The sequence below is a fragment of the Lagenorhynchus albirostris genome, chromosome 14 (genome assembly GCF_949774975.1).
Source record: "Lagenorhynchus albirostris chromosome 14, mLagAlb1.1, whole genome shotgun sequence".
NCBI lineage: Eukaryota > Metazoa > Chordata > Mammalia > Artiodactyla > Delphinidae > Lagenorhynchus > Lagenorhynchus albirostris.
Genome location: NC_083108.1, coordinates 43805193 through 43828614, shown reverse-complemented (window position 1 = coordinate 43828614; position 23422 = coordinate 43805193). Strand labels below are relative to the sequence as shown.

The window sequence follows — 23422 nt, the reverse complement described above, 5'->3', positions numbered from 1 at the left end:
CTCTAGTTGCCGCGAGTGGGGGCTACTCTTTGTTGCGGTGTGCAGGCTTCTCATTGCGGTGGCTTCTCTTGTTGCAGAGCACGGGCTCTAGGCACGCAGGCAGTAGTTGTGGCTCGCAGGCTCAGTAGTTGTGGCTCACGGGCTTTAGAGCGCAGGGTCCGTAGTTGTGGCGCATGGGCTTAGTTGCTCCGCGGCATGTGGGATCTTCCCGGACCAGGGCTCAAACCCGTGTCCCCTGCATTGGCATATGGGTTCTTAACCACTGCGCCACCAGGGAAGCCCGAAAGCAGTTTTAAGAAAAACTAATTTGGATATTAATATCTGGAGATTTGCACTTGGATTTAGTGTCTTGGTTTGGGGTTTTGATCTAAATGCATGCATTGTATGCCCTACTACAGCAGAATACATATCATATATGTAATATATGAATAACGTTTATTATAAAAGTAAAAGTAATTTCAAAATTTGTTATTCAAACAGAGTATTATTTAATGACTAACAGAATCTTGCACTGTTTACATATTGCACCATTCTTTCTACATATAATATCTGCCTTAATAAAATCAGATATATAAAGTCTGAATTTAAAGAAGCTATAAAGAGATACTAATTATTTCGAAGAAAATTTTTGGTGGCAATTGTACTGGTGGTATCTGTTTATTTGTAGACTAGTAAGCACTGTCAGAGACATTCATAGAGCATCTTAGGTACTCTTTTTTTATTGGAAATTAATCAAATATCAATACAGTAATCTATAAAATTTAACATCTAGAGTTAATTTGAAAAACACTTATTATTTATAAAACAATTCGGCATAAATTTTTAGGAATTCACTTATTGTAAAGAGTAAAATCTTAAGTGAAAATAGCAATAAAGAATCTACGTATAGAATAAATCAATACAGAATAGTCATTCAATTCTAATTTTTCTATTCCTCCCATAAGAATTGTTTGATATTTTGTGCTTCAAATTCAATTGAGCCTCCTCAATACAATCTGTGAGAATAACCATGGGTTAATGAAGGGATTGATCAATTTGCTAGTTAATCCATAGTGCATGCGGAAGTAGCTATTAGAGAAACCATGGAAAGAACAGCTGGTCTGCTTGTTGAGAAAAAAAAAATCTTATTTACTGGGTTCATTCCAAAGATGCTAACTAGATAGGTCCCCAGGTATACTGGTGGTGGTTGTTTCCTTTATAATCATTCTGAACTGTGATTTTAATGGAATCACATGGGCAATATTTACTGCCCAAATGGAACAGTACTCCCTCTATACTAATTATATTCAGCACAAATGAATATCTCCAAGTATTGTTCAGTCAATGATATTCTGATTACCAAACAGCTGCAGTGAATATTTTTCACTTGTTATATATTGTCCTTTATTCCTTTAAAAATAAATAACCATTATAAATATAATTAAAATAAACTCTAGAAATGTTACAGAATCCAAAAATGCAGAGATTTTTGCTTATGATAAACCTACTTTTTACTGTAGTACACAATGACAAATATAGCAATCATTTTAATACTTTCCATTTAATAGAAGGAAACCCATAGATCAGTTCCAATTTTAGTAGATTTAAATGAAATTATTTTTTCTTCTGATTTTGTAGACATTCATCCTTATGGAACTGTTTGTTCTTAACAAATGAAATAATAGAACTATCAAAGGGACTCAATTCAATAAAACAAAAAAATTCTGTTGTCATTTTTTTTTGTATCAGTAGTAAGAAGTTACTAAGAAAATACAATCCTTTGTGCCGTGTACATATAAAATATGTATTGTGCTTCTAAGAGGCAACAGGACACAAGGTTTTTGACTAGAATCCATTCTTCTGTAAAATTAAGGATATTACCTGGTTAGTATAATAATCTGAGGTAATCCATTGTAGTCAAATCTATACTATAATCAAATAACTTTTAAATGAAACATAGGTGTTCATAAAAGAAAGCCTGTAACAGGGCTCACATAGCTTCTACTTAGAGTCAAGGTTGTACTTTCTAGAGATCATCTAGAGATCATCCTTTGTGTAGAAATAATTTCATTAGGGATCTCTGACAAATCTCTAATGTCATTCTTTTCAGGTGGGGTGTGTGTGTGTGTGTGTGTGTGTGTGTGTGTGTGTGTGTGTGTGTTGCCAGTAAAGAACCCTCCATGAATGGCCCATATCAAATGACCAGTATCAAATTATATGATTAATGCTATAATTTAATAGCTCTACACACAGTTTTTGAACCATGGCCATATTTATTATATAGTTCTGTCTATTTTGCAACACTCTCCCCATTTCAACAGAGACATTCTTCATCTTAAGTGTTTATGCTAATCAACTCACAATGTACAATCATTCCAGACTTGCAATTATCAGACTACAAAACACTGCTTTACAGGAAACTGTACACCAATAACATAGAAGCGATTAATCTCTCTAGTATTGTTCATTTGTTGCTATGGAAATACTGCTTCTCTACAGAGCTATTAGTAAACATTATATTAAGATTGCTGCCAATGACAGAGTCAACCTCGACAAACTGCAACAAATGCAAAGCAACATTACTGCAGTCATGCTCTGCCAGGCATGCACACATCAGAGCATGTTTTTTATCAGGACAATTTTGTTTCAGTGAAAAAATGCAATTTCTATCATAAAACATGTTGATAGAGAATTGACTACACATTGGTATTTATTGGGAATGTATGCAATTAAAATGTATCAATAATTTAGAATTCAAATATTTTTTCTTTTTCAAAATGAAACTGTGTATGCATATCCTTATTATAGTTGAATATTTCTTTGACTACAGTGAATACTTGGCACATTTCCCTTCAAACTTAAAAATATGTAATTCTTTTCTTTCTAGAAACACTGCAAAGACATTAAAATATGTTAATTTTTGAATAAAAATTAATGTAGCACATCATATATTAGCTTGGGAGGAGGGGCAGAATCTTGTGTTATATACAACACATTTGGTCACATTTGATTGAAGTGACATGTGGGCTGAAATAATTTATTCATTTCCATTAGGACTCATAACAATATATTTCTGTAAATACATTTCACTCTTGGCACGAAGTGAAGGAAAATATTTTTAATTGCCATGCAGTATATTTAGCTGCTGGAAAAACTGGTTTTGATAAAATTTTTCTCTAAACAAATGTAGATTCGGCCTGTATCAATCAAGTTAAAAGGCTTAGCATATCTTTTTACTTATTACTAGAAGATTGTTGTTATAGTTGCCACTTGACAAAGTATTCTTTGAATCTAAGATAATATGCAATAATCTCAAATTAGTGAGCTGAATGTATTAGAGAAATAATTGCATTAATTTAACTGCCTTGGTGCCTTTATTTTATTTTATTTTTTCAGTTTTATTGAGGTATAATTGAAGGATAAAAATTGAATATATTTAAAGTGCAGTGTCATATTCTGATACGTATATATTATGAAATGATTACCACAGTCAAGCTAATTCATATATCCATCGCCTCACGTAGTTACCTTTTGAATGTGTGTGTAGTGAGAACACTTATAGCAAATTTCAATTAGATAATATTGTTAACTATAGTCACTACACAGTGTACTTTAGAATCTCCAGAACTTATTCATCCTGCATAACTGAAACCCTTTTGTCATTTATTCTTTCACTCATTCACTCATTCATCATAAATAAATATTTGAGTGCCTACTTTAGCTTACTTTTAAGAATAAAACATGAATTAGATACTCTGCATGTTCTTAAAGAACTTAGAAACTAGTAGAATCAGGGAGAGAGACAGGTTAGATAATTAGTGAATCAAGTGTTTTGAGATAGTTTCACACAGGTTGCTTTTATTTAGTCCAAACGAATAATTTAGTAATAAACTCAAATTATCTACAACACAATTGATCACTTCATTAGTTGACCATTTCAGAATTTAAAAAAAAAAGAAATCATTGTTTAGAAGTTAACACAAAGGTGCTATTTTGAAGTTTTCAGAAAAAATAGCAGAATAAATAATTTTGCATTCCAGATTAATAAAACAAAGCTAATTTTCATGATCAACCATTAATTTTACCCAATAGGATAACATTTGTGTTTACCTACACAATAATATTTTAATAGCTATAAAGTATTGCCTAATTAACAAAATTTTTATTATTAAAAGTCATTTTAGGGACTTCCCTGGTGGTACAGTGGTTAAGAATCCACCTGCCAATGCAGGGTACATGGGTTTGAGCCTTGGTCCGGAAAGATCCCACATCCCACGGAGCAACTAAGCCCAAGAGCCACAACTACTGAGCCCACGTGCCACAACTGAAGCCCGTGCTCCTAGAGCCTGTGCTCCACAACATGAGAAGCCACCACAATTAGAAGCCCACACACAGCAATGAAGACCCAACACAGCCAAAAAAAAAAAAAAAAAAGTCATTTTAATATTTAACAGATGATAAAATGCCTACTGCTAGATTGACCAAAAGGAGATTTCCAAAATCATTTAAAGTACTATACCACAAGTGTTAATGTTTCAGTTCATTACAGTTAATGAAGGATGGTGGGTCTGGAAAAGATTCCACATTGGATGTAGTCACGGTCATTTGTTCTGTTCATTAAATCATTACGTTATCATACTTGCACAAATCTTTCAACTTTAATATATTAATCCAAAACCAACTCTTTAAGAATTTGTGTCAGGGCTTCCCTGGTGGCGCAGTGGTTGAGAGTCCGCCCGCCGAGGCAGGGGACACGGGTTCGTGCCCCGGTCCGGGAAGATCCCACATGCGGCGGAGCGGCTAGGCCTGTGAGCCATGGCTGCTGAGCCTGTGCATCCAGAGCCTGTGCTCCGCAACAGGAGAGGCCACAACAGCGAGAGGCCCGCGTACCACAAAAAAAAAAAAAAAAAAAAAAAGAATTTGTGTCAAATGATACACTAAATGTAAAAACTGTGTTTTAAATGTTTTATATGTGTGTATACACATAGACACACATACACACCATGCACATATATTATATACATATATACGCATATACCCACAAATAAACACATATAATATATACATGCAATTTCCTATCATATTGCATTATTTTTAAAATCGTAAGCAATATTCTTTAAGGACTTTGTTCATCTACTCTTTTTTTTTTTTTTTTTTTGAAAAGTTAAAAATTCCTTAATTTTTTATTCCTGGTACCACTACCACAATTTACAGGGCAATATACCTGATGTAATGAAAAGAAAAAGAAAAAGACAAAGCTACAACAGATAAAAGACCTCAGGAATGTACATCTAATTGACACTACATTGCATTAATCAATAGCTGCACTTTTTGCAAACTGTGGCTATGACAGTCCTGAACAAGAAGGGTTTCCTGTTTAAGCTGCAGTAACTTTTCTGACTATGGATCATCGTTCCTTCTGTGGCAGATTTTTACAGTTCCTCTGATGCATTTGGGACGACTGTCTCAAAGTAACCTGCAGCTTTCCTGACAACTCCTCGCTCTCTCTCCTGCTAAGAACTGTAGCCCTTTTCTTCTGAGTTTTTAGAACCTTCTGCTACCATATCCACCACTTCCACCACCAGATCCATAACCACCACCATAGGGACTTCCCGAGCTTCTTCCACCAAAACTGCCCCCCTTCATGGGTCCATAATTTGATTGCTGTTGTCCACTCTAATTTCCAAAATCATTATAGCTCCCACCACCACCATAGTTACCTCCAAAATTTCCTCCTTCATTGTAACCATCATATCCTCCACCACCGCCACCATATCCACCACCTTGGTTTCCATATCCTGGTCCACCACCACCATAGCCTCCTCTACTACTGTAACCAGGACCACCGCCATAGTTACCACCGTCGCCTCCAAATCCATTATATCCACCATCACCTCCTCCATAACTACCTCTGCTGCCACCACCTCCACCACCATACCCTCCTCTTCCACCAAAGTTTCCACCACGGCCAAAGTTACCTCCACCACCTCCAAAGTTTCCTCCACGACCCATAAAGTTGCCAGATCCACCTCCACGACCTCTTTGTGATCCAGCAGATTGCATTTCTTGTTTAGAAAGGGCCTTTTTCACTTCACAATTATGCCCATTAATAGTGTGGTATTTCTGAACAACAATTTTATCAACTGTATCATGATCATCAAAAGTTACAAAAGCAAATGCTCTCTTTTTTCCACTCTGCCTGTCTTCCATAACTTCTATGGTTTCAATCTTGCCATACTTTTCAAAGTAGTCTCTCAAATTATATTCTTCTGTATCTTCTTTAATACCACCAACAAAAATTTTCTTCACTGTTAGATGGGCACCAGGCTTTACAGAATCCTCTCTAGAAACAGCTCTCTTTGGTTCCACTACACGCCCATCAACCTTGTGTGGTCGAGCACACATTGCTGCATCCACCTCTTCAACACAAGAGTAAGTAACAAAACCAAAGCCCCTGGAACGTTTTGTTTGCGGGTCTCTCATCACCACACAATCTGTAAGTGTGCCCCATTTCTCAAAATGTTCTCTTAAGCTATCATCTGTAGTTTCAAAGCTCAGACCACCAATAAACAGTTTTCTCAACTGTTCTGGTTCCTTTGGATCATGACCATTTACATTCTAAGATCTTCCTGTGTCTTCTCCATCTACTCTTGTGCTATAGTAATATTTACACTTAAATCAGTTATAGTTAATTAATAAAATATAACTATCGGACTTATTGAATAAATACTATTAAAGTCAGCTAATATTTGATAGTAATCAGCTTGAAAGTGAGGAGAAATAGCTTTCAAGAGCTAATTTGGACAGTGAAACTCATTTTCATCTAAAAAGCATTAATGTGTGACAAAGTTGCTAGATTCCCAAAGGCATCCTGGAACTCATTTTATCTGGCTACATCATTATGGAAATCTTGAACTTTGATCTTCATTAGGCACTCACACTTCTATAATTTTGGTTAGACACCACCCATACCAGTGTTTTGCATCAAATGTTTGCACATGTAGTTTTGGTTTAGTAAATGAGTGTGGGGTGCAACTGAAACTTAGGGGTTGAAGGTAATTGACACTTATGCTGGGTATTTACAAGTGGGAAACACTTTCTTGGGAATAAAGCAAGTGAAGCTGTAAGAAACAGCAGGTTTTCTAAACTGAAAATAATTGGCAAGCAGATAGTTTTAAATCCAAAAAATCCTGAGAAACGTTTTCTCACATTTCATGTAACAATGATGGTAAACAGCACCCAAGTGCAAAAATGAACATACGGGCTGAGATGGTATACTGTCCGTTTTTGGACAGGACAAATGAGTCTTATGCAGTGAAGAGTGCTAAGTATCTTTAAGTCCACAGTGTGATTAATAAGAAATTTCACAAATGTAGAAAAATTGAGTTGTTTTAATAAAATAATAAATTGTCAATAAGCTTATTTTTGTTTCATAGCTGAATGGAAATAATAGTAAAATTTCATTACATGAAGAAGAGAAAATCCTTTATACCTTATTTTTGCTTGTCCTCTATAGAAAATCATTGGAGACTGAGGAAGTGCAAAATATTATCATTATAAAGCATTCTACCTAGACCAAAAAAAACCCAAAAGGCCTATCTTATCTTTCACGGTTGATATCACCCATAGCTTAAGTCAGATATTTTTGTTTCTTCCCATTCTTCCTTCTTTTATTCCCAACATTCCTCTCTCAATGTTTTTTTAAGTGCATATGAGAAAAATCTGAGGATATTTCAAAAACATCAAAATCCTTCCTTTCTTCCTTTTTTCACTATGTATTTATAAATCAACTTTATTGAAATAAAGTTCACATAACAATTCATCCATTTAAAGTGTCCAGTTGTATGTATTTTAGTATATTCATAGAGCTGTGCAACCATCAACACAATCTAACTTCAGAATATTTTCAAATTTCTGCCAAAAGGAAATTCTTACCCATTAGCTGTCACTTCTCATTTTACCATAACCTGAGCACCTCTGTCCTATGGAACCATTACTCTGCTTTCTATCTCTATAGAATTGCCTATTCTGGACATTTTAAGTAAATATAATCATACAATATGCAACCTTCTGTAAATTCCTTCTTTCGCTTAGCATAATATTATTCAAGTTGAGGCATGTATCACTACTTATCTTTTATTGCTGAATAATATTTTAGTGTATGGCAATAACACATTTTATTTATCCATTCGTCAGTTGATGGACGTTTGGTTTGTTTTCCCATTTTGGTTATTATAAATAATGTTGATCTAATCATTTGCATATATGTTTTTATATATTCATATGTTTTTATTGAATCTGTAGATCAATTTTGGGAGTACTGTCTTAAAAATATTAAGCTACATGAACATGACTTTATTTAGATAGTCTTTAATGCCTTTCAATAATGCTTGGTAGTTTTAAGTGTAAAACTCTTACACCTCTTTGGTTAAATTTATTCCTAAGTATTTTGGGCTCTTTTGGTGCTATTGTAAATGGAATTGTTTCCTTAATTTTGTTTTTGGATGGTTCATTGCTAATATATAGAAATGATATTGATGCTTGTGTATTGATAGTGTGTCCTGCAAACTTGCTGAAATTGTTTTTTTACTTCTAATGTTTTTTCATGGATTAGTTAGGATTTTCTATGACAAGATCGTGTTATGTGTTAATAGAAATAGTTTTGCTTTTTCCTTTCCAATCTCAACACTTATTTATTTATTTTTCTTACCTAATTACCCATGCTAGAACTTTCAGTACAATGTTATATAGAAATGTCAAGAGAAGACTTCTTGGTCTTATTTCTAATCTTGGAGGGAAATAACTCATTTTTTCACCTTTAATTATAATGTTGATTCTGGGTTTTTCATAGATGCCCTTTGACGGTTTGTGGAAGTTCCTTTCTACTCCTAGTTTGTTGAACATTTTTATCATAAAGGTGTGTAGGATTCTGTCAAAATTATTTATGCATCCATTGATACGTTCACATGTTTTTCTTTATTGCATTAATATGGTATACTATATCAATTGATTTTGAGATGCTTAACCAACCTTGCATTCCTATAATAATCCCCTTCATCTTAGTTTATAACTCTTTTTATAAATAGCTGGATTCTGACTAGTATTTTGTTGAGGGAATTGTACATATTTACATTTGAAATATTGATACGCAGATGGCTTTGCTTGTGTTATATTTGTCTCATATTAAAGTCAGGGTTTCACTGGCTTCATAGAGTGAGTTGAAATGGGTTCTCTCCTTGGTATGGGCTGAATATTTGTGTTTCCCAAAATTCATCTGTTGAAGCCCTAACCTCTAGTGTGACGGTATACAGAGATGTACCTCTAAGGGAGTAATGAAGGTTAAATAAAAATGGGACCTTGATCTGAGGGGAGTAGTGTAGAGATACAAGAAGGAGCATCAGAAAGTTCAATCTCTCTCCCTCCTTGCACACACCAAGAAGAGGTCACGTGATCACACAGTGAAATGACAGCTGCCTCCAAGCCAAGAAAAGAGGCACCAGAATGGCCTACATTTCTGCTACCTTGATCATGGAATTCCCAGTCTCTAGAACTTGAGAAAAATATTTCTGGTGTTTAAACCACCTAGTCTATGGCATATTATTATGGTAGCCTGAGCTGACTACTATACTCCTCTTGTATTCTGGGCAGAATTTGTGGAAGATGAGTATAGATTTCTTTTTTTTTTTTTTAATTTGGTAGAATTTACCAGTGATGCTGTCTGAGCCTGGGTTTTCTTTGTAGGAATTTTAAAAATCGAATTCAATCTTTATACTTGTTATAGGTCTATTCCAACTTTCTACTTCTTCCTGCTTAGGTTTCAGTAATTTGTGTTTTTGTAAAGGAGTTTTTCAATTTACTCCAAGTTGTCTAATTTATTGGTATATAGTTATTCACAGTATTCTCTCATAATTCTTTTTATTTCTGTAAGGTCTTATTGAAGGTGCTTTTTCATTCTTGATTTTTAAAATTTGCATTTTCTCTTTTTTTCTTGGTCAGCCCAACTAAAGTTGTTCAATCGATTTGTAAAAAAGTTATCATTTGAGAAAATTCTCTATTATTTTTCTATTCTTTATTTCATTTATTTTTGTCTTTGCCTTTATTATTTCCTTTCTTCTGCTTTCTTTGTATTTTATTTGTTTTTCTTTATCTGGTTTCTTAAGGTTGACTCAGGCTATTGATTTGAAATGTTTCTTCCTTTTTTAATGTAAGCATTTATAGCTATTTATTTCCTTCTGTATACTGCTAATTCTGCAAAATAGTTCTCCTGAATTTTAAAGCTTCTGGTGTCCTTGTTGAGTTTTTACCCTTGTTTTTAATCTTTTATCTAGGGATCTGCCCTGAGTCAGCATAAACATCTTATTAGTTTTGAATGCTCCCTCCTTAGATGGCTCTGCTATGGGGATGGACAGTCTTTCAGACTGCCAGGATGACTATTACAATATTTTTAAGCCTGGCTTCTGAAGTCACCTCTGGATCAGAGTAGCTTATTGTTCAGTCAGATTTAAGAATTATAATGTGGTGGTGAATATTACTCAGTCATGATTCTCAAACTCAGATCAACAAAGTGTCTAAAGCCTGGGCTCTTTCCACTGCTTACTTCCATGTTCTGGTTTCAACACTAGTTTTGCCAATACCATTCACCTTCTATCCCTTCTTACTGGGTTATTTTTGTCCTAGACCATATGGATGACCAGAGGAAAGATTTAAATATGATAGGACACTTGGGGGCAAATTGAAGAAAACACAGAGCTAGGACTCTATATTATTAGTATATATCTATATTAGTCCATTTTCATCATTGTCCAAAAAAGTCTAACGCATACATACTATTTCTCTGTTGTATGTGATAAAAATACATTTTCTTGGCATGTTTCTGATTCATAGACTTGAATTTCTGTCAACTTTTTCACTAATTGTAGTGCTTCCTTGTCACAGTTTCTTAAAACTAATGATGTAAAATAAGAGTCATCACAAGAAGACACACTGGAAACTAAAATAATCTAGCAGAGTCATGCTTAGGTTGGTGAATATGTGCATTTTATGAAGTTGTTAATATGTGTTTTAAATAAAAAGAAACAGATTAGCATTGCCGAAAAATTCACATCAAGGAATACTCTCTCTGTGTCTGTCTCTGTCTCTTTTTATCTTAGTAAGGAATGGAATATGCTATACTCTTAAGGAACTAAAGATACCCAAAGTGGCTATTTTCAATGTAAGAAACATTTTCATTTTTTTCTGAATGGCTGGATTTGAGATAAAGAATATACTAAATTCAACATTACTGCTCATTACTTGGAAGCAATTTTGTGTTAAGTAGGGAGTTATTCTATGATCTATTTATTCTTTATTTCTAGCGTTGAAGTAATTTTGAGTATTTCAAGGACATTCTTTAAAGAAGGGTGGAAAATTTTTGGCAATTCTGGCTTAATCATTACACATTAAAAGAAACATTAGTTAAGTTCAAAATGAGGTAGTAACACTTCCCCCTGAATTAGCTCACCAGCCAGTGGAAGTCAATCGATTTTATTTGATTTACACCTAATACTTTTTGACAGTTGTAAGGAACGTGGTTACCACAGTGATTTTTGCATCAACACAACCATCCAGGAGAGATGGCTGTATTTTCTTTGTTAAATTAGAGCTATGCTACTCTACCTCATTTACATCCTTAAGTAAAGCTGAATTGGAATGTTTATGCTACTAATGAACATATGCTCCAAAGAGGGGATAGCCGGACACTTATGCAGAGGCTCATGTTATTTGGGACTTCAGTTTTCTGTGTCTAAAAACATACTCTTATTTACTGAGAGCTCAGTGTCTGCTAATGATGGATCAATACCCTAGAAAACAAAAGAAAAAAATTTTCTAGGGAGATTAGAATACACTGTGACTGGCCAACATGTTCCATTTTTATCTAAGTGCAGGAAGCCAGTTTATTTTCAGACCACTGCTTAGTAACTATGTAGGCAGAACAACAGGAATTTAATAACCTTAATACAACTCTCCATAAAGTATAATTTTGTTTTTTGAAGCATTATATAAATTTTAGTAACTCCATATTTCATTTTTCCCCATTAAGAAATTAAAAAACACACATTTGTCTATGCAAAGTTTTAGAGAAATAAAATCAACTTCTTTCATGCCTGACTCTATCCCGACCATCACCAAAATCACTACCAACAACAACAAAACAAAGCAAGCAGGCAAAAAAAAATCTGTAGCCTTTGTTTAATTCATAGTTTCTTATATTTAAAGGATCATGGGTATTTTAGGTAAAATCTATTAATATCCTGAAAACATTTTAGCTTTTTGAGAAATCCTGTCTTACAGAGGAGTATTCATCACACACAATCCCTTCTACAGGAATAACCTACCATAGGAGACCAAAATATAGATATTAAAATATCGTGCCCTTTTGTTAGTGCATTCAGATCCGAGAAACAGGATTAACAAGTCTCTAAAACCCATGTGCATATACTTGGAATTTTATCTCTTCATTCTGCCTCTATCTGCACACCTATTCCAAGAAATAACCGAGTTCTTCACAGTTTGATATTTGTCTGGCACTCAACAATTAGATATAACAATTGCTGATATTCTTGTTTTACTCATTGTCTTTTTTCTAAGTTATGATCTGTCCATTCAACCCAAAGGGCATCTACTTATTTTGTCATCTGAACCAAAATTCACATTACCATATACTAATTCCATGTTAAATTCCATGGTCAGTATCCCTGCTGGTATAATTTCAGTCACACTGATATGAAATCATTCATTCAGGACGTGGAAACAGTTTGGAGGTATATATTTTGCCAGAGTTAATTAGGTGATAACTTTGTATATCAAGTTATTATATACAAATGTTATTATTAACAGTAAAGGACAGAGCTGGAACTCAAAGCTAAAATGTCCAACCCTATTTTCCAAGTGAAACTGATCTATTTTTATAAAACAGTCACTCTGCATTACAGAGTACTTCTTATCTGAATCTTTAGAAACTGAGTTTCATGGAAAAAAAGTCAGCCAAATCTTCCAACAGAAGTCATTGTAACATACAAGCATTTACTAAAGAAGTGACTTCTCAAAAATTTCTTCTCACTTACTACTAGCTTAGGGCATATATTTTCTAATGGTGGTAAAATATTTATTAGTTTCACATATCTTTGTGTTGTAAATACAGTTCTATACATGGAAAAGTGAACAAATTATTTAAAAATATTCAGTATTCTATTTGATGATTTTGGAATAGTTTTAAAATCATACTCAAGCTCATTGACTACTTAGAATTTGACAGTTTGATCTCTTAATACTCAAATGAAAGAAAATCAATGAGAAGTTTCCATAATGAGTGAACCGAGTACAAGATTATTGATAGGATATTTTGAAAATTGATGAACCATCACATTTTTTTTGTTGTTTCTTAAAAATGCCCCAAAAGTCACTCTCAAAATGCTAAATGAATGATAGTATCTGAAATACTGCGCACACTATAGAAAGACAAATTATGTCCTTCTGTGAATATTAATGATTGAATTATGTGGTTCTAAAATCTGGAGTGTAGTTGCTGTTATAATCCCAAATGTTATAATATAATACAAAGAAGTATTTTTATAAGCTTATTTTCTCAAGATAGCCTCCCGATACAACTCTTTTCTCATTATTTATACTCTGAAAATTGTTTCACATTTTAAAAGAAGTCACCTAAAGTGGCTGCTTTTTCCCCCAGATAATTCAGTTTTCCTGACACAAAGTGATTTATCATTTGTCATTAAGAACGTTAAAGCAAACTTCAAAGGATTCATCAATTTTTTCTACAAATATATTTGAGAACCTACCATGTGCCTGACACTGCTCTAATTGTTTTTTGATAAGCAATAAACAAAACCTGCTTACATTGACTCAAATCTCATTGAAGACTATAAACCGGTAGGTATATCAAGAGACGGGGTGTAGGATATGAAGAAAAGTTAAGCAATTGTAAAAGGAAACAGAGAGGTGGTAGTTGTACAGCCAGGGTTCTCCAGAAAAACAGAAAACAGAACCATTAGGGTGGTGCGTGTGTGTGTGTGTGTGTGTGTGTGTGTGTGTGTGTGTGTGTGTGTGTGTGTGTGTGTGTGTGTGTGTGTGTGTGTGTGTGTGTATATATATATGAAGATTTATTATAGGAATTGGAAAATGGAGGCCAAGAAGTCCCACAAACTATTATGTACAAGTGGAGAACCAGGAAAGCCATGGTATAATTCAGACTCAGTCCAAAAGCCTGAGAAACAGTCAGTGGTGTAACTCCCAGTCAGAATTCAAGGGCACCAGAACAAGTGGTTCTGGGGAGGAAGATATCCCATTTCAAGAGGACGGTGAAAGAGTTCTCCCTTTCTTTGTTCTTTTTTTGTTCCATTTGGGCCCTCAAGAAATTGAATGATGCCCACCGCCCTGGTTAATGTTAAGGGAAAAGGTTTAATGACAGAGTTAAGTGCAGCATTTCCAGGGTTTGAGCACACTGGACATGCTGAGGAAGAGTAGCCAGGCCACAGTGTTGTGAAGTCTCCGGTAAGGGAATAATAATAGGAGATGGAATCAGAGAGTTAACAGGAATAACGGCATGTCATTCTAAGTATTTTAGATTATATTCTCATATGAGAGGGGGAACCTTTGAAGTTCTGAGCATAGGGGTGAAATGAATTACTTTCGTCTTAAAAGCACAACTATCTGCTGAATAGAGATCAGCATATGTCTTCCTTGTCTCATAATGCTGAACTGGGGAGAAAGGGCAATAGCAGGGAGGAGACCAGTAAGTAACACTTAATCCACCAGGAGGAAGACTTGACTTGGGTTGGGGTGGTAGTCATGGAGGTACTAAGAAACAGTCAACTTTGGGACATATTTTAGTAGGACTTGGTGATGGAGTTATGTGTGAGTGAGAGGGGAGAGAGATTGCTTTAAATATGCTAGTGGGTTAGAATAAATAAGAAAAAAAGTGTTTTTGTTTGTTGGTTAGGTTAGTTTTTCTAGAAGAAGGAGACCCAATCACAAGTAAAGACTGAGAAGGAAGGACACACTGGAAAGAGAAAAATTGAAAATGCAATATAAGGAAATAATTGGTAGGATATTATTTTACATTAGTCAGGTTGGAAAAAGAAAGAAAGGTAAAAGTGGAATAGCTAACTTTGAAGGAAGGGATACTTACTTAAACAGAATACTTCCTTAAACAATGAAGATACAGAGAACTTAAAAGGAAGAGAGCAGGAAAATGAAGAGATGTCCATACTAGATGACTTCAATCATGTCTAAATTAAGAGTAAACAGGGTAGTGGTAGAGATGTAATGTTAGTTTTTACTTTATTCAATACAACATAGATCTATTTGTGTTCTTTGACTTTAAAATACAATTTAATTAAAATGGAGACACTGAGTCTAGACTTGTTGAGAAATAAAAAAAGAAACAAATAAAACAAGAGCCCACTGAGAGAAGTATTATTTTGCACATCTCCATATATCTTTCAGTAAAATTTCAGTATGAACTTTGGCAAGAATCAATAACCGAAAGGATTCTATGCCACTGGAATTGTACAGATATTCTCAGAAATGCCTTGTTCAAGGTTAGGAATCCTGATTTTACTCCATTTCGAATCAATAATCCATAGTCTAGTGCTTGTTCCATGACATTTAACCAACACTCTCTTCCATTTGCCAAGCTCAAGGAACTTTCCAACTCTTTCCAGCTCTTACTGTCATGCATTTTATGAGGGAAGGTGGAGGTTAAAGTTCTCTATATGGTTTAAGAGCCTATATGGTTTAAGAGGAAGTTTATTTCCATAGAATTTTGTGAAACTATCAAACAATATTCTCTTGACCTTTCATCTTTAGTAGAAACATGGATGGACAAAAGCAGCAGACATATATGGTAAAACAGAGAGTTTTCTGTGGGAGGGTATCCCATACAAAGGGGAGCCCTATTGACTAGACCCAATTGTTTTCTAGATGTTTTTTAAGGTCTCAATGTCTATTTTACTTTTTTTTCTCTTCTGTACTATAGTACCTGGTGTCTGAAAGGGAGCTTACTAGATAATCCTAGAAAAGCATCTCTATTGATTGGTGGTTGCTAAGGTAATGCTTCTGTCCACGAGTGCATATTGTAAAGAAGTCTTTGGGAGGCAGTAGCTAAAAAGAAGTCACACCAAATAGTGGTATATTACAGGCAACCTTAAAAGCTAAGGGAGCTCATGTTCTAAGAACAGATGGAGCCTAGTGCATGTTCTTCAATTATGTCACGTAGTCCCAATTTCTTGCATAAATATTTAATATTTTATATCTTCCAGATCTTTGAACCTGCCACCAAAGTATGTTTCTCTAGGTAAACTCTCAGCATAGCCCTGACTCCATTCACATCATTGAAAGGTACGAGCATTCTAGCTCAGAGGGAAGCAGCCAGAATTTAGTATGCTTCTTCAAAGCTGTCAGCTTTGTTCAGTATAAATTTCTGAAGTCTGGAAGCCTGGCTGCCTGGCAGTGTTTCATCCTCTCACTGTCATACTGGTGATCACTGTCTTCACACTACCAGCAAGGCCATCACATCTCCTCAGTCGTGAGAGACAAGTGTTACAGTAACACTTAGTTTCTTAAGAATCACTGTCCTGGTAGCTCAGAAGCCTTCATGATTTCAGTTGACATGTGTTCTGCTTTGGCAAGGCTAGACCTCATTTCACAGAGAATTGGAAAAGAAAGTTGAAATTATACATGATAACTAAAATTCTTAACTTAGGAGTCACATATAATCTTTCTCAAGATGCAAAGCTTGCAATGAGATGCAAATGACAACAGCTTTTTCTATTATAAACTATCCATCACTACAAAAGTGACCTTCTGATGTCTATGTCTGTATTATCTCTGAAGACTTCTTAAATTACAGTATTCAAAAATTGTTTAAAAAAAAATTGCTCCACAATTACACCTCTGGCTGGTGTTACACAATGAGTTTTCCTAGGACTCTTTTCGTCTTTTCTTCTGCCTATGCAGCAGGTGGGATATGTGGTTTAGCTCAGCTCCCATTCACTTGGACTCTAAGTAATTTAAATGAAATATCCTAGAAGTAATTTGTGTTAACTAATCCCCTCTAGAAGAACTTACATTAGGTCCTTGGGGAAGTTTGTCATTTTTACTTGATGTTATAAGAATTTATAACCTGACAAGTACACTATCAGGGCATCACTAGTAGTATCAATTTAATTAAGGTAGTGTCAGCTTTTCTCTAGTTTGCACAGTTTAATGTCTCAGTCTTTTATAATTAAGTCGGCCAGAAAACTGATGTTCGGTTTACTAGCCCCGGTTTGTTTCCTTTTCCTAAAGTGTGACTTGAATTGTTAAAACCATTCTTTTTTCATTTGGTGTGAATGTGGATAGATATATATTTTATATTTCTTATTGCATATTTGAGTCACTTAGTGTCAGATGGTCTTCTAGTCCTACCCTCTATATGTTAAGAAACATTTAAAAATAAAATTAGTGGATCGGTTGTAATTGGATTGACTAATCTATTAAATAATATATAAAAGATCAGACTTTTGAGATGTATTAAGATTTTGGAGAGAGCTTCCGTTCCTTGTGAGAAATAAAAGACACAATATTTGATGTATAATAGTGTTTTTAAAATGAAAATGATTCTGTCTGGCATGTAACTATATTAATTTTACCAATCTATAATCATTTAAAATTAACCAATGTTTTGTTAATTATGTAACTCATTATAGGCAGCAGAAAGTGTAGAAAGAATGTAGTGTAGAAAGAGTGTTTAATTTTGAAGTCGAAATTTTTGTCCAATAAAGACTGAATTCTGCAATTAATTAGTTACGCAACACACGGAGACACACCCTATTCAAGCTGGAAAAGGACATCATTTTCTGTCATTTCTACAAAACCTTACAACTGTAGTTAAGTGATACAGATACAGGTGTAGGTATAGGTATTGATGGGTATTGGTATAGGTAGAGAGACAGAGAGGTAGAGATAGACATATGTAGCAGATAGGTAAGAATTTCTGACCAAAATACACAGCTTTTATATGAATAATTAATTCTTTCTAGCCTAAATCCTTTGTTGTGTGAATTTTAATTACTCACTTTCATTTTTGTGACATAAAATGTGAATATTGGATAAGACATTTAGGCATTTAAGGACCTTTTCGATTTTAAAACTGTGAACCTAAATGCTAAGAATCTAGTTTCTGAAATTATATATATTCACATGTATATACATATTATATAAATAAATATATATAGATAATATATCTGCATATATACTCTATGAATTTGGACAAATGTATGGACATATGTCCATAATTATACTATCATGCATAGTATTTTCACTGCCCTAAAAATCCTCTTTGCTCTGCCTTTGCATCTCTCCCCTCTTCCCTTGAATCTACTGATTTTTTTTATTGCTTCCATAGTTTTGCTCTTATGTCATATAATTGGAATCACACTGCATGGAGCCTTCTCCAATTGGCTTCTTTCACTTAGTAATACGTATTTAAGTTCCCACCATGTCTTTTTATGGCTTTTTATGGCTCATCTCTTTTTAGCATTGCATAATATTTCATTGTCTGAATGTACCACAGTTTATTTTTCCATTCATCTATTAGACACCTTGTTTGCTTCCAAGTCCTGGCAATTATCAATAAAGTTTCTATAAACATTCACGTGCAGGTTTTTTGTGTGGGCATAAATTTTCAACTCCTTTGAGTCAATGCCAAGGAGTGTGATTTCTGAATTGTATGGTAAGAATATATTTAGTTTTGTAAGAAACTCCAAACTGTCTTCCAAAATGGCTTTACCATTTTGGGTTTCTACCAGCAATGAACGAGAATTCCCATACCTCCATATTGGGGCCAGCATTTGGTGTTCTGGATTTTGGCCATTTTAATAGATGGTTAGTGGTATTTCACTGTTGTTTTAATTGGTGTTTCCCTGATGACATAACATGTAGAGCATCTTTTCATAGAGATGTTTTTCATAGGGCATCTTTTCATAAAGATGACATACTTGCCATCCTTATATCTTCTCTGCTGAGGTGTCTGTTCAGGTCTTTGGCCCATTTTTAATTGTCATTTTTTTATATAGATTTACCTTTTTCTTTTTTTTAAACAAAATTCATTTCTTTTGTCTTTTTGCTATTGATTGCTACTTTTATTTCTATATTGGGAAGATGTGGTCTCTGTAATTATTTTTTCAAACTTTTTTGAGAGGTTTTTTTTGGGCAAAGTATGTGATTATTCATTTGTAAATGTTCTTTGTATACTCAAGAAGAATGTGGATTCACTAGATTTGATAGCGGTGTGTTTTAAGTGCCACACACTACCAACCAAACACATTATTAAGTTGTTTAAATCATCTACATCTTCATTGTTTTAATTGTGTTTTGACCTATCAATAATTAAGAGTGCCATTTTCAAATCGCCCACCCTAATGGTAGATTTTAAAACATTTTTCTGTTGTTCTAACAAATTTTGTTTTATATATTTTGTGAATGTTTATTAGGTGCATGAAGGTTTTGACTTCATACAGCTTCCTGGGGAGCTGATGTTTTCTTATTATATGGGAACCATCTTTATTCTTAAAACGTTTTGCCCTAAATTATATTTTGAATAATATAAATACAGCAATCTTTTAGTTAGTGTTTTATTGCTTTCTATCTCTTGTATTTTAATCTTTTTTTATGGGTTTTTTTTGTGTATGTGTGGTACCCGGGCCTCTCACTGTTGTGGCCTCTCCCGTTGCGGAGCACAGGCTCCGGACGCGCAGGCTCAGCGGCCATGGCTCACGGGCCCAGCCGCTCCGCGGCATGTGGGATCTTCCCGGACCGGGGCACGAACCCGTGTCCCCTGCATCGGCAGGCGGACTCTCAACAACTGCGCCACCAGGGAAGCCCTTTTTTTTTTATGTTTTAAGTGAATCTCTTGTAAAAAGTACAAAGCTCATTAAAAAATACCATATGACAATTATCTTTTAAATGGTACATTTTGTCTAATACTTTAAATTTGATCACAATTTATAGACTTTCTGTTTATCTTGCTTTTGCTATGCTTCTTCTATGTTCTTTGATATCATTTTCCATTTAACTTTTTAATCATTTAAAAATTCCTACTTTTTTTCCCTCTCTGCTGGTTTGGGTGTTTTATACTCTCTCTTTTATTTTAAAGGCAATATCACTGAAACTTTACCACTTTATGCAAGGTAATACATGAAGTTAATGTCTTAATCATCTTCCTAAATAAGAGCTTAGGATCTTTTACTCTATATCAACATATTTCTAATTTCCATAACTTTTTTCCCACAAATTTTCATTGTCCATTTTTATACTCTATCAGTTAGACATTATCCTTGTCAGTATTTTCTGTAGACAAACTACATGTAAATACATTGTAGTACTGAGCTACATGCTCAGCATTTCTTCTCTCATCTTAGATTTTTAGCGATCACTTTTGTTATTTTGAAAGACTGTCCATTAGAAGTTTGCTTTGTGTAATTTCCACGGTAGTAAGTACAAATTTTGATGGAAAATATGTTTATTTTTCCTTTGTTCTTGAAAGATGATTTTTAGTGCACAAATTTCAGGTTTTATGGTCAATTTCTTCCCAAATTCTGAAGAGATTACAGGACCGAATTCCAACTTTTTCTTTTGCTATTTTGAAGTGTGCTAATCACCTAATTGCTATTTATTTACAGGTAATTTTTTAATTTCAGTATTCTTCAGTTTCTCTACAATGGGTTTACATCATAATTTTCTTTTATTTTATCCTGCTTAGTATACATTATACTTTCTTCTTCTGCAGATTCATCATCAGTTTTGGTGAAAACTCAGTTATTATTTATTCATATTGCTTTTTCTTATCATTCTTTCTATGTTTTCTTGGTGACTTTCATTAGACATGTATAAACTATCCCATTAGTTATTCATATTTCTTAACCTCATTTAAAGATATTTTTTTATTCTCATCTTCTGGGGCTACATTCTAAATAATTAAAAACTTGTCTTTTGAGTTATTAATTCATTCTTTACCTGTCTCTAATTTTCGTTTTGCCCACTTACTGAGTTTTTTTTGTGTCAGTTATTTTATTTCTATTTCCTTATGTTTTATTTTTATTATTTTTCAAATCTGATAATTTCAGAATGTGTCTTCTTGGTTGCTTATTTTTTTTTTTGCCATTTAAAAATTCCTCAAACATTTCCTAAATATTTAGTAATTAAAAAAAAATTGGGGGGGATCTTAATTCTTTTACATGCAGTAAAAAATTATGTCCCATGAAGGATTTAATTTATTTTGTAGTGGAAGGTCATTTTAAAATATCTTGTCTGCCTTAAGGTCAGAAATTGAAATTCATCTTTTTTCCATGTTAGCGTTTTTGAATATAGAGTATTTTAAAATATAAGTGCACTAATATTGTACATAAATTTTGGTATCATCTGTATGTCACAAGCTTTTTCCACGTTAAAAAATATCCTAGCAATAATAATAGCCCAGCAAATGACTATGGTATTATACCTGTAATCATTTAATGATGCTGTATATATCATCAGTTTTTGGTGTTACAAGAATATCTTATGATCAAGTTAATGATCAATTTATACTGCCATTGGCAATATATGAAAGTTGCTTTTTCACTAGAATAGGACATGACCACGATTTTTTTTCTGGTATGGTAACTTAGTGGTCAAAAGGTATATCTATACTTAATTTATATTAATTTAATTATTAGAAAACATGAAAATAGCTTTCTTATGCCCTTCTTTTGTGAATTATATGATCAAATGATTTGCCTATTTTTGATCATGAATTTTATTTATTTTCCTGATTTCTACCAATGCACTCTTAATGTGCTAACCCTTGGCCATATTCTACAAATAGGGTTCTCATTTGAAAATCAATTTGGATTACATGCTATATACTAAAGTTTTTAGTTCTTATGATACTGAAACCAAGTACATCTTTAATTGTGATATTTATTATCATTTTGAATTTTAGTATTTTCCTTTAAGAAGTCTGACATTTAGTTTCATTTTCTTTCAGACTTACCAAATTTTCAATTGTATCTTTATTTATTTAACAAGATTTAAAAAATTGGTAATGTTATGAGAGGTTAAAAAAATAGGTGTCTTTAAAGCAAATAATTAATAAATTGTCCCAACACCATATACTGAATAATCTTTGTACTCTCCATTAATTTGTAATGGTTTGCTTTATAAACACCTGGCTTATAGTAATCTATCCCATTTGCCTATCTATCTAGTCTTTGTCAATAGCACAGTTAATTTGCTATGTCTCAGTAAAGGATACCTCATTCCATCTAGTTGCTCAAGCTGAAAAGTGGGAATCATTACTGATGTCTTGAAATTTTCTAATTTTTACTTCATGTATTCCCTTTCTTGATTCTAATTTCATACCTCCTGCCAAATCACAAGTACAAATCACCATCACCTCTTGCCTAGTCCCTAGATATACCCTCCTAACTGGCTTCTTAGCTTCCAATTTTATATTTTTCTGCTAAATTCTCCAGTGCATCAAAGCCATATTTTTAAAACATAATGATATTGTTTCCTTGTTTGAAACTCTTTTAATTGCTTCCCATGGCTTTCTTTGTTTGCACTACAAAGCACAAAACACTGTTCTCCGTATCCATTGCTTGCCTTATAACACATTCCTTCCCACTGGTCACTTCTACATCTTTCTTTACTATTTTGATTACTTTTATTTAGGAATAAAAGTACTGAAGAAAGTAAATATGTGAATGGATTTATAACTATACTTTTTATTCAACCAATACATTAATCCCATTAAAAAACTAAGCACTGAGCTAGCAAGTGGCATTAGAAATTTGAACAAAACTAGTCTTTGATTTCACGTAGCTGACAATCAACATTGAGCATGGCAAAAGAAGGGCATTCATGTCAGAGAAAGCTACGTAAGCAAAGACAGTTTAGTTTGAGCATAGGCAGTGAGAGAAACAAAGCAAAAGATATTTTCTTCCATCCAATAAATATTTGAGCATCTACTGTGTCAGGTATTAGTAAATATGCTGAATATAAAGTGGTGAAATGAATAACTAATTCCAGCCTAGGTGAAGCCTATGAGTAGTTGTAAGACCTTAAGGTAAGTAGAGTAAAGAACAAGTTAAGAAGTTTGGATTTCATCCTGTAAACAATTGGGAAGTGCCCTAAATTGAGGAGAAATATGAAACATGTTTGTAATTTAGGAAGATCAACACAGGCACTCTGGGGAAGACTGATCAAAAGTTCTGATACTGAGACCAATGAGATAATTATTGCAAGTAATAAAGGAATAGAAACTGAAATGAAAGAAGATGAATATTAGAGATGTTATGGAGATAGGAGAAACAGGATATGGTCAGAGATTACATGTAAGAGAGAATTGAAATATTAGACTCTTACAGAA

The 23422-nt window shown here is 33.8% G+C and overlaps 1 protein-coding gene across 1 annotated transcript; it reads right to left on the bottom strand.

Moving 5' to 3' along the window:
• Window positions 1–5247: 5247 nt before the first annotated feature.
• Window positions 5248–18852, bottom strand: LOC132532196 (heterogeneous nuclear ribonucleoprotein A3-like). The gene is made up of 2 exons (XM_060170505.1): window positions 18847–18852; window positions 5248–6597 (listed from the first exon to the last, which is right to left on the bottom strand). Exons 1-2 carry the CDS (start codon window positions 18850–18852, stop codon window positions 5656–5658), a joined length of 948 nt encoding a protein of 315 aa, XP_060026488.1. The 3' UTR covers window positions 5248–5655.
• Between the last annotated feature and the right edge of the window lie 4570 nt (window positions 18853–23422).